At 28.6% G+C, this 13,587-nt stretch overlaps 2 protein-coding genes across 2 annotated transcripts; one reads left to right on the forward strand and one right to left on the reverse strand.

Annotated features, from left to right (window-relative positions):
* Positions 1-122: 122 nt before the first annotated feature.
* On the reverse strand, positions 123-1,302 carry LOC113548390 (putative exosome complex component rrp40). The gene has a single exon (XM_026949248.1). It carries the CDS (start codon positions 900-902, stop codon positions 192-194), a length of 711 nt encoding a protein of 236 aa, XP_026805049.1. The 5' UTR covers positions 903-1,302; the 3' UTR covers positions 123-191.
* A 7,471-nt stretch (positions 1,303-8,773) lies between these two features.
* On the forward strand, positions 8,774-13,523 carry LOC113549539 (protein phosphatase PTC7 homolog). Its single transcript, XM_026950893.1, has 4 exons — positions 8,774-9,245; positions 9,466-9,645; positions 12,498-12,953; positions 13,409-13,523. Exons 1-4 carry the CDS (start codon positions 9,017-9,019, stop codon positions 13,456-13,458), a joined length of 915 nt encoding a protein of 304 aa, XP_026806694.1. The 5' UTR covers positions 8,774-9,016; the 3' UTR covers positions 13,459-13,523.
* Positions 13,524-13,587: the final 64 nt, after the last annotated feature.

A 13,587-nucleotide genomic window follows, 5' to 3' on the forward strand; every position in this document is an offset into this window, starting at 1 on the left:
GATTCTAGTAATTTACCTTAATAATTTAAAATTTTATACACAGTATCATATTCTTGAATTCATTAAATATCAAATTGTTTACAAGTCTTCAGATTTTGCCTATAATATAAATAGCTCTTAAATCTTTTAAAAAAAATCTTTTATTGATCAAATGGTTAATTTACAATAAAAAATAGTAAATAAATACATTTTTAAACATTTAAACTTTTATTAAAATTTTTCACTAACTGTGGAATATCTTCTTCTTCTAGATGTTCTGCCTTCAGTATAGCATTTCCTATAGCGATGGTTGTACGTATTGACGCACTATTGATCCAAATTTTTCCATTTGCTCCAATGACAATTTCATAGGGAACCATCAGTCCAAGATGGTAAAGTAATTTTGAATTTGATTTCCTTAGTCTCAATGCATAATTTAAACTAACATTAAACAAAAAACCGTTTTCTAACTGACCTAAAATAATGCTATTGGCATATTCTACACAACTGATCTCAGATTCCATAAATGGTGTTGCCACTTTAATCTTAGCAGCTACAACATTCCCCACTTTAATATCAGGTCTATTTTTTTTGGTAGCATTTGTAAATGCTAAGTATGGAAGAGTAGCTAGTTCAGAAGCTCCAATATCGACTTTATACATTTCAGATGTTTTAGCAGCCACTATTCCCACTACAACATCATCCTTAGCAGGTGAGTATTTTTTTTTTAAATATTCTATCCAAAAATATTTGTCATCTTTACTTCTCAATACTCCACCATTACATACGATTATTTTGTTGTTGACACTCTTCAATCCAGGACCAATGGTTTTTTCACTTCTTTTAAAAGTGTCTCCTTTGAGAATTATATTGGAGACGTCATTGCCTGGTAATACAACATTATTAAAATCCACCAAAGTCATTGTTTAGTAAAAGTATAAAATTCCAAGACAAGTAAACACACTCCAAAGAACCACAGATTCCAAGTATTTAACTAGTAATTACTTATTACTTTATAAGTATAGTGTTACTATAATATAAAATCGTGAAACACTCAAATACCGATATCGAAATATTATAAAGTAACACTAATCATAGAAAATATGAGCACTATGGCATAAGACTTAAAAAGTTTAAAAACAATTTATTCACTTATACTGTAACAGAGCACTCGATGAAATAATCAAATAAACATGAAAAAATTAAATTGTTATTATTATTTACATGATAAAGTAGTTGGTTTTGTCACATAACATGTCATGAGTTTTGTAACTTTGTGATACCTGATAAAATAAAAAACACTGAACACCGGCCACTGGCAAGGTTTATAGATAAACCTTGGGAGTCTGTGTAAGAGGATAAAATGGATAGTTCAAAACAAACTGTTATCAGTGGTCAACTTATAATAGTTGGTAAATACCCAAGGTTTATAGATTATAAACCTTGATAAATACCATGAATAATGATAATTATTAACACACAACATTAATAATCGAAGACTTGGGCATAACTAAGGTGGTGATATGTTTTTTTTTTATATATCCTCCCTATCATTAGAGTCTACTCAAGACATAATTTTTTTTTATATATTTACTGTGGAATTCCTAAAAAGAAACCCACTTAAAAAAATTTATATTGTATGAACTTTACATTTTATCTGTGTTATTATTTGTATATGAAGATGATCAGTGGCGTAATAATAGTGGAATGGGGATTAGGGTGTCGTATCCCCCCACGAACTTGCATGCTTGTAAAATTACATGTGTATATATCTATATTCCTATATCTATAACGCAATGCTGCGTTTATCCTATTACCCTTTTACCGTAGGCGTGCGCAGACTTTAAAATGGAGTAGTGCCCATATTTATTATCGGCCTTCTGATGTCTAAATTGTCTGATCAACCATTTTAGAACCCCTTTTTCATATTTAGTGTAATATAATTTTAATTATGTACTAAACAGGTACTAGTAAATTAAAATAAAGTATGATTATCTAACAAATATAATAATTATGAATTACATAGCTAGAAATCAAATGTATTTTATGTAGGTACTTAGAAATGAGACATTCGTCTATTACCGCCATATTATTGAATTTATATGTTAGTATATTACTGCATTAAAATCTACTTTCGATACCAATGATAGTCGATACTCGATACTAATTCTCGTTCTGTGAAAAGCAGTAATAATGACTCTATACTGTAAAATTTGTTATTTACTGTGGTTAATTTTGAAAAAACACGTTCATGCGTACAGCCAGTTACAGGTATGATTGTAAACATTTTTAAAGTTTTAAAAACACAAGTATGTATATACTGTAGAATTTCCAGTTTTATTCAACCAATGAATCCATTCATAAACAAGTTCACTATCAGCACCATTTAGTTGCATAACATTTTGATAATTTTTTTAAAGTTTCAGTTCAGTAAATAAATCTTCCTCTGAAACTTGGAAAATGTTAACATTTTTGTAGTATTTTGAGTTATTTATATTCATATTTAATCTGCATGCCATAGCATCAACCAAGACAAATTTATCCTGCTTAAATCTTAAATTAATCATCACGAATTTTTCGATTTTTTTTTAAATTTGTTTTAAAAAAATTATCTAAAATTGAATTAATTGAATTATTTAGGTAGATTGAGGCATAGGGCGCTTTGAACTATAAAAAATCACAGGGCGTGCGTGGGCACGCCCTATGCCCTTAACTTGGAAATTTTCGGAGATAATAATGATTCCAAAACCCGACAAACCTCCTAAAAAAGTAACTTCCTACTGCCCTATAACTTCACTCCCAACATTATCCAGTGTTGGGTAAAAAAAATCCTACTAAATAGTCTCTTCCACTGACTATTATAGCAAAAATTATACCCGACACTCAATTTGGATTCAGACCCAATCACTCTACAATTTACAAACTCCACAGAGTAGTTGACACTATTTAGCTTCTCTAGAGAAAAACATTACTAATAGTAATATAAAAATATTATTAGGCCATTTATTTTAATCTATTATTGTAACGGGCCACCGGGATTTGTCCTGGTGTCCCGCCAAGCCAGTCCAGCACTGCAAATATAAGACAATTGCATCTTCATTTAAAACGACATTAGACATTAGACATCAGTTTGGCACCCTTTCCATGCTGGCGCCCAGGTCGCCCATTGATTTCGCCGGCTCTGATTACTATGCAGCCGTCTTTCTCGACGTTACACAAGCGTTCGATAAAATCTGGTTTGATGGCCTACTTTTGAAACTTAAAGAATTTCTGCCTGCGCCTTACGAATCGCGGACGAAAAGTCTGGGAACAAAAAGTTCGTTTTAAAAAAGTTCGGATTTAGTTTTTCTAGTCGGACAAAAGGTCCGAGCACATTTTTAGGGTAGGACAAAAAGTCCAAAAATTAATATTTATTTTAAATATTTAAAAATTTAAAAATGTTTATACACATATTATATTATTATATTTTGGTACTGGTCTACTAACCTAGACCCCCCCAAGAAAATAATCCACCTGCCACACAGGTTTAGTTGACACGGAGGGATTATTTTCTTGGCGGGGGTCTACTATACCAGTACCTGTATTTTTGTATAACCAACAAAAATATAACGGAATTACAAAAATAATGACAATTTTTTTTTTTTATTATAGGTATAAACTTTTTTTTTTTTACTTTTAATTTAATTAACTTATTTATAAATAAAATAAAATTCATTGCTTGTGGAAATGTATTTAGTTACAAATAAATTTTGATATTGTTGTTCCTAAGATATCGTGTGATTGTACCTATGTTAATATTTCTAAATACATATATCTATATACGAATCTATTAAAATTAAAATTGATAATAACTTGGCGTATAATCGTATAATATAATAATATAATTCAAAAGTTTATTCTAATAAAATGAAAAAATAAACAATTTTGTAAATATTAATTAATATAAATATCAGTGGCGTAGTCAGGGGGTGGGTCAGAGGGTCCATGACCCCCCCCCCATAGGCCGTGTTTTTTTATTATTGTTTTTATATCAGTACGTCCATAGAGTATAAAAAAAGTAGAAATTTTATTCATTATCACCAGTTCTCGACTTGGCAAAATTAAAGTAGGGGGACTCTGTTAACTTTTAAAAAAAGAGCGTCCCCATCACTTGTTAAACGTTACTAAGCGGTAAAGGACTCCTCTTTAAATCATATGAAAAATATTAATAAATAATCAAAAAAACTAAAAAAAAAATACTGTAAATATTATATTGTATATTTTAGTTATAAGATTATAACTAATATAATAAAAAACTCAAAAGTAACTAAATAAAAACCAATTCATTTTAACTATTTATTTAAATAATTCAATAATCTACATAAGACGTATATTCTAGGATGCAATAGTAGTTGGAATAAATATAATGTGGAACAAATATTTTGTGGCACAATTTGTAGTGATGATTTAAGATGATTAGTTAAACATAAATAATAAATATCTTAATAATTATTAAATCTATGGTAAGAAAAATTATTATGATGTTATCACATGCATTTTGATAAAAATTCAGAATGATGAAGTGTCCCCTGCGTTCCCCTTAAAAATAAAAGTAGGGATACACTAAAATTTCTGAAAAATTAGTTGGGGTGCTCCATCCCCCCTGCACCCCCCCCCCAAATCGAAGCAACGTTAATGCCAAAGACGCAGAGGAATATAAATAGTAATATTTATACCATTTCTTGATAATTTAATCTTGCATTTGCATTCAAGATTTGATAAAAGACTAGAAACAATTGTACCACTAGAAGGACTCATACCATCTAATTTGTCACATAATGATCACCAAGCAATCTTAGCTGCTGCTTCTATTTACGAGGATGACTTTTTAGTTAGTATGAATACATGTTTGAAAACTGAGTTATTCATGTGGAGAAATCAATGGCAATTGAGAAAATAATTACCAGAGACTGCTGTAGAAGCTATTCAACACTGCACAGAGCTTTTTCCAAAGTATAAAGAAGATTCTTTAATTATTTGCTACTCTGCCTGTAACATCCGCTACTCCAGTGGCGGTTTTGGTTGTATTTTTTTAGTGAGGCGAATTATGTATAACCCCCCTCCCAAACTATCATAAAAAAAATTAAACAGTAAGAATGAATTCAAAAATATAAAAATAGCTATAATATAATATAATTTTAATTATATATAGTGACATACACATATATATTACAACAATAACAATTGTTTATTTTTTTGTTGAACGTGCCGCACTGCCGCAGTACCATAAGCTGTGGCTGCGGGTTGACACTGACTATAATAGTAAATCTATTTTCAGTACGCAGAGGCGATGACAAAACGTGCCTCACTATGATTATTGCGCATGCGTAGTTCTACTTAAATTAACCAGTCGCGTGCATTCGCGTACATACGCGTTGTGTGTGTAATTTGTGTACACAAGTACAAAATCAGAGGCGGCGTAAAACGGTGCCTCTCTGATATCATTTGAAATACGCTGAAATACCGTCGTTCATTTACGACGTTTACGTACTAATTGTTTCGTGCATTTCTTATCGGCTTATCGATATTTTTGATAATATACACGAAATGATAGGTACAATAAAATAATAAATAATAATTCAAATTAAAGTGAAACGAAGAAGCATTTTTTCTCAAACAAAGTCATAAATACGTTAAAAATTATTAACGAAATATGTTCTATTAGTGAACCAAGAAGTTCACATTTTGAGAATTATTTTATATTTACCACAAAATTTTAGATAAGGCGTCGCCTCACTTGCCTCACCCCCAAAACCGCCACTGCGCTACTCCAGAACGTAAATTTTCAGTTCTAAAAAGACTGAAAACATATTTAAGAGCTACAATGAATGAAAAAAGGTTGAACGGTTTGGCCTTAGCTACAATAAACAAAGATGAATTGGAATATGAAAACGTAGAAAAAGAAATCATGACTGCATTTATAAATAAATCTCCTAGGAGGATAAAAGTTGAAGATTGGACATAATATTAAAAATATTTACCTTATATTTATTAAGTTGTTTGAAATAAATTATTATAAATACAAAATTGTTAAATATATAATTAATGTCAGCCGGATGTATTTAGTATCATGTGGTCATATAATAAGTATACGAATTATCTCAATTATTTTTTTTAATGAAAACAGTACAAATTTAATTTTTTAAGATTTTTTTGTTGCCCCCCCCCCCTTTAGAAATTTTAGCTACGCCACTGATAAATATAAATAATTGGTAATAAAAATAAAAGATAATATTCAAATTTAATGTTTAATTACGTAGGATACGTTTAATAAAACTGAGTATAGACTACACTACTACAAACGCTAACTAGTAACTAATAACTATTGCCTAATACCTATAGGTACTTACCCATTCACGATTATCGTAATCGTAATCGCTCGGTATCAATTGTCCGTGTTCTAAAATATCGGGTGCAAAAAGTCCGATATCGGCAAAACCGTCGGGTGTCAATTGTCTGAATACCAAAAATTATGTTTAATGTTTTGGTATTTTCAATATTATCAATATATCTTATTTTTTCAGTATTCAGTTTTGTACATTTTAAATTTAAAAATACGATTTATCGGTACACAGTGCTCGATAGTAAAACGTCCTACATGTTACGGTAAAAAATAAAAAAATAATAACAATCCACATGCATAATTTATTCAATATAGGTACTAAATAGATAACAAAATTAATAATTGTTGTTTTTGAAATAAAAAATCGTAAAATTAATTCGGTTACACATACTAGTTACTTAGAGGAGCTCAAATTGGTATACCGGTATTAGTGTATTACCGTTAGCAGTTTAGGAATTTTTTTCGACGGGAGCCGTTTTGGAATAAGCAAATAATGGACGAGAACCGTTTAGGATGCGCCGGGTCTCATCCTCGACAATAAATTAACTTGGAATCCTCTCCTAAAAGCAAAACTAAAAGCCCTTAATACCCGTTTCCACTTTCTTAGACCACTACTGAAATCTAAAATTAATAAAAATACCAAATTATTAATTTAAAAGTCCTTACTCTGTATTCAAGCAATTATGGACCTACGTCGTTCAATTATGGAGCGCCGCTAACCTTCTAACACCCGTATAATCCAAGCGTTTCAATCAATATGCCTTCGCCTAGTTCACCTAGTTTCATCTGCACCTTGGTACTTAACCAATAACAATCTCCGTAAAGATCTTAAAGTCCTAAATATTAACCAAATCTCCAAATTATTCTACACCAGATTTTACAATAAACATTAACAACACACAAATCCACTATAATCTCTAAATAATCAACGAACATACTCACTGATAACCCGCGCCTTAGACTAAAAAGACAATGGTATAGAGATCTTCTTTAGTGGGCGAGCAGAATAAGTGCTGAACATCGCTACCAGATAACATTATTCAATTTTTAAAACTTTTCATTGTTATATTATTGTCATTTTATAGGGTGTTACTACTGGGTATCGTGTGTTATCGAATGGTTGTCAAAATTGGAAGCAAACTTTGACAAAAAAATTGTGTTATTAACAAATTTCGTGACAAAATAAATTTATTTTATCATGACAAATGTAAAAAAAATCAAGACTTGTTTCGTAAAAACCCTCAACAGTTAAAAGTCAATATAGGTACACTATGTAACATAAATTATACTTACAACTTATAAGTTACAATATAACTACCTATGTATTCATAGACCTATGAATCAGACCTCTCTGCTTTACACCATAAAGATAAAAATAATAAAATGTGCAAAAATAAATAGTTTAAAATATTTAAAACCTTTTTTTTTTTCCAGTAAAAGTCGTGGGGACCGCTTAAGTATTTCTTTCCACGACACTGAAAATATTTAAAATCTTAAACTATAATAAACCAACTACAAATAAAAACTTGATAAAATTAATGTAGATAAATTAAAATTGAATTTGTATTTGAATTGTATTATCAATCAAGTAATTAGTATTTAGTAGGTACAAATGCACAATATAATGATACAAATTACAAACAAATAACCAAAGTATTTTATTAATATTATATTTATTATTTAGGTATGAACTAATAGTGTGAGTATTGTGACTTAGACACGTCTCATTTGTTTATTTCCCTATTTACCAACAAATTGAGTTATAATTAAAAATATAATTTTATTATTGGGTAATCCGTAGATAGGCCTTTTAAGGGAGCACCAATTTTTTTTTTTTGCACCTGGGTGCAAAATGTCTGAATACAGCACTGATCATAACATATATCATCTAATTATACCTATATGCTTAGATTTTGGTGGAAGCGTTTATACGTTATTTTAGTTAATTGGGTGGTAGTACTTATTTTTAGGTTGTTGTGTAAAGGATGGTTTGAAACGTATTACGGGGTGTGGGATGCGTGGGTTAGTAGCCTCAGCGCAATGATTGAAACGCCTGAATTGGTCTGATATTTGAGGGTTTAGCAGGACAATGAATTTATAAACAAAAATAAGTAGGTATTAACTATAGCTATAGATATGTACTATTATAGTATAAGAAATTATTAAGGTCTATAATACTACCCAATACCCATATTAATTTGATTTAATTTAATTAATTAATTATACTATATTATTTTAAAAGCAGCATATTCGTACTCAATGCATAATTCTATGACAAAATATTACATGGAGCATAGGCTGTTCCTCGACCATAATATGATTATCTATAGCCTATCGCCGATGGTCTAAGGTCTAAGGTTCATTTTAATAAAAACTCAAATGATAAGACTTAAAAATTGATAACATTAAGTAAATGGTGAATCGCAGGTCTTTTCAGACATTTCTCAATATAATTATTAAGGCTAAGTAGCCGAATGTTTTTTTTTAAAGTTATTATACATGATAAACATATTATTTAGTTCAAGTAAAAATACATGTTAACTATATAAACAAATGTTCAACTATCAAATTTTATTGTGTTAAAAATTTCGCACCATAATTGTATTTGTGTCTTAAAATCAGTGAGCACAATGACAATTTTAGTTTGAATAAATAATGCAGCAAATAGTTACTACTGGTAGACTGATTTCTCGTGCTCTATGGAATGGCTTCACAAATTTGGCACCTTCAAATTCTGAACACGTAAATAAGAAACGTGAGCCTTCATTCCTATATGCTGTATGTGGTTTTCCTAAAGAATCTTCACGTAAACATCCTCCAATTAAAGGAAAATTTGGAGATGATGCTTGGTTTTCTGCTAAAGGAAAAGCAACTGATGTACTAGGTATTTTTTTTTTTACTGAAACATACTATTATGTACTATTGTCTATTAGCAATTAGCAATTTTATGTTACCATTTGGATTACAGCATAAAAATAATGCTTTCAAGAATGATATTATTGACATGAAGAAATAAAGTGTATTTTAACATTTAACATATTGTTATTGCTTTCTAACACATTTTAATACACTAAATATTTGATTATTTTTATATTATTTAATAGGTGTAGCTGATGGTGTTGGAGGTTGGCGCCACTATGGCATAGATCCAGGCGAATTTTCAAGTTTTCTCATGACAACGTGTGAAAGACTTGTATCTTTAGGAAAAGTTAAACCAAATGAACCAAATAAATTATTAGCTCAAAGTTATTACGAGTTACTTGAAAATAAACAACCAATTTTAGGTAAGAAAGTTTGTGATATATAGTTATAACAATTTATTTTTATCTGGGACAGTTTTCAATTAAGGACTAAATCAATTGTATTTTATATTTTTTTATCTGAAGCTAACATTTTAAGTTTTATAATTTTCATATTTAGTATGGTTATTATAGTTATGGTAGGCATAACACAGAATAACAAATGAGCAATTCCAAATTATAAAATAATACAATTATTTATTTTTTACATTTTTCTTAAATTAATTTATAAAAATGTATGTAATAAGATTATATATTAAGATTAAGTACAGACATGAAAAGGGTTGATTAAGAAGTCATACATTAGCAGCACTTAATTAATTATAAATATATATACAAATTAGATAAAATAAATACAATGTTAGAATACTTATAAAATAATAATAAAAGCCATGGAAAAAGGCTAATAATTTTACAGAATATATTATTTATATTTATTGTATATTAAGTTTCATTTGCATTGGCCCAACTAAGGGGGCTTAACCCCCTCCAAATGTATTTTAGATTCCTAATTTCTTTGATTATTTAAGATTTAATAATAATTTAAGCATAATATAATAAGATACAGGCAGGTATACAAAAAAAAAATTCCAGGGGGGGTTTACAAAATATAGCTATACTAATTGTACTGCAACATAATAAAACAATTTTTTCCTTGTTACTCGATATGATTTTTTCTTGTGGTGGGAGGGGTTTTAATATACGCCCCTGGTAAGATACATCCTATGCTATATGACGTAGTTACATGTATACAACGTTGTTACAGAATTATTCAAAAGTAAATTGAATAAATATAAATATTAAAGTTTATTTTGCAATATATAATTTAATAATATTTTATCCAATAAATATTAAGCGTGCACACGGCAGCGGCCAGCGGCATTGCAGCGATCACTATCCAATATTTTTAATTTTATTTTGGTGATTAAAAATGGACAAAAAAAACATTTTTAGTATTTTTAATATATCAAAAATAAATTATTTAGTCATACTCGTACAGTTGTAACTATTGAAAATGAAAATAAACCAGACAGTCCTAGTTTTTTGAAAAACATGAAAGTAAGTAAATTAAATTAGGTATTTATTTGTAGGGCTATAGCCATCCTAATATTGTAGACCTAGTTGTGCTAATGATCATTTATATATTAAAGACAGGTAAAATATTTTTGTTGGGCCACTAAATGTCTGAATCCAGCCTTGTTCTTTGCAGTGGCGGCTCTCGAGTTTGATTGTGGGGGGGCATAAACATCACACAATTTAAAAAAAAATTATTTTATAATACTTTTATTAAAATTTGTGTTATATATTACCCACATTAGTCATTAGTATAAAATATTATACAAAATAAATATATACATAATAATTACATTTTATAAAACGAATTCTAATTTTCGATCTTTATTTTTAGCAAATCTATCTATAACTTTATCTATATCTATAGATATGTCTCGACGACTGTGCATGAGAGCGAGGTTAGGTTAGGTTATAATTATTTATTGCTTTTAACGTTTTTTCTAAACTGAGATCAAATTATGATTTTTTTTTATTTAAAAATAAATAAATTTTTTATTTTTGTTTGACACAATTTGACTAAAACTTCAAAAATATAAAAATACCTATTAGGAATTGGAATGCTATTTTAATATTGTTCATTAAAGTGAGATTTAAAATATTTACAGTTATTGGTGTTTTACTTAAATTTACATCTATTATGCCTAATGTTAAAAATAAAAATATATTTAATTTATTATATTACCAAAAACTATTGTTTAACGCAGGTAAAATGGTCTACAGTAGTTAAAAAATCTTTAAAATACATAATATGCACTATATTGTTTAGCATTTGAAGTTAGAATTATTATAAAATTTGTCAAAACACCATACTAATAATAGAAACTTAATTCCGTCTCCGTTCATTCCGTTCACAATTGTTGTTTATTGTATATAACCTATATGGTTTATTATTATCATTGAAAACATTAATTATAAAAACATTTTTTTTTTTTTGTTAATTAATAATCTAAATTCTAAAGTTAATAGTTATAGTATAGTAAACACTTATTGAAATGAAATAAAGTGTTTAAAGTAAAGAAATTAATCAAATAATTTTAAATTTAATATGCTGAAGTAATACGTATCATTACAATGCAAATTGCAACCCGGAGGTTAAATTTTTACAATGGTAACTATTATGGTCGTCTGCTCGTGTAAAATGGCTGTGGTAAAATGAAGCTACCAAAATTGAAACATTTTAAAATGATATTAATCGGAACGTCTGAATACGACAGTTTTCAAACGGTCAAACATATAATCAATAAGAAATCAACCAAATTAGAAATATATATAGAAAATCCGAGAGTTTCTATTGGAAAACCATTTTCATACTACAATACTACATACTAAGTAGTGTACTACGCGAAAATATAAGATAACGACTAACGAGAATTTACAATTAAATGATATCTAGTAAACTAATATAATATAATATTATAAACCTTAACAATATAAGCGTATCATATATTATACATATTATATTATTATTAAATTCGTCTTTTTTTTTTTGGATTTTGGGGGGGCTTCCCTAGAGCCGCCACTGGTTTTTAGCCGCAGGTTTTTGGGCTGTGGAAGTATGTGTTTCACATATAATGCAGTTTATTAGAATACCACTTTTTTTCATTATTTGTATAATAGCCAATGAATAATATTAACTGTAAAAAACAGTATTCATGAATACTTTTAAAATCTAAGAACCAAAATACAAAACAATGAAACATTTATATACTACACTAATTATCAAATTGTTCATTATTATAACTATTCATTTTTTTAATTTACAGGAAGTAGTACAGCATGTGTAGTGGTGCTAAATAAAGAAACCTCCAGTATTTATACAGCCAATATTGGTGATAGTGGTTTTATGGTAGTTCGTGGAGGACACGTTGTTCATCGTTCTGAAGAACAACAACACTATTTTAACACTCCCTATCAATTATCAGTTCCACCTCCTGATCATAGTGGCCAAGTACTAAGTGACAGTCCAGACTCGGCTGATACTTCAGATTTTGCTGTTGAAAATGGAGATGTCATTCTTTTAGCCACTGATGGAGTTTTTGATAATGTTCCTGACCATTTGTTGTTAAAAGAATTAAGTAAAGTTGAAGGTGTTCGTGATCCTACTAAATTGCAATGTGCTGCTAACACAATTGCATGGATGGCTAGAATATTAGCATTTGATAGGTCTTTCTTATCACCGTTTGCACTTTCTGCTCAAGCTAATGGGATCAATACTGTCGGTATGTTAATATTATTAAATAGTATTTGTATAATATATTAAGCTAGAACCTGGAACTGAGTTGATAACTATGTGTCTGTAGATCGTGGTCCTTGAGTAAAAAGTCTTATATTTGCCCTTTGTTTGCATTCATTAGTTATACCTAATATTTATTTGGGAAAATATTACTTTTTTAAATTTGACTACCTACTTTATAGGAATGTAATTTTAATTTTTCGTATTTAATACATTTTTAATAATTATAATATAAATTTCATTTAAATTACTGATTTTGCTAACTCACTGGTTAGCACTTTTTTATTCAATAATATTAGTGTATACATATGTACATTGTGTTATAAAGATCTAAGATTTTTAAAATAATTTTTATGTTGAATTTTCATATTATTAATTATTAGTCATTAGTTGTTAGTAAACTAGTTGATTTTATTTTAGTAATTTTTTTATTTTTTAAAGGTGGAAAGCCAGATGACATCACAGTGCTTCTAGCAACCATTGCTATGTGAATGAGAATGAAAAAATATTAAAACTAGATTGAAATTATACTTATTAGTAAGCAGCTAGCTTTTTTAAAAAAATAATATATATACAGTCAATGAGTTGTTTTAGTGTAAAGATTATTTAGAAACTATATA

This window comes from Rhopalosiphum maidis, chromosome 4 (assembly GCF_003676215.2).
Source record: "Rhopalosiphum maidis isolate BTI-1 chromosome 4, ASM367621v3, whole genome shotgun sequence".
Classification (NCBI taxonomy): Eukaryota; Metazoa; Arthropoda; class Insecta; order Hemiptera; family Aphididae; genus Rhopalosiphum; species Rhopalosiphum maidis.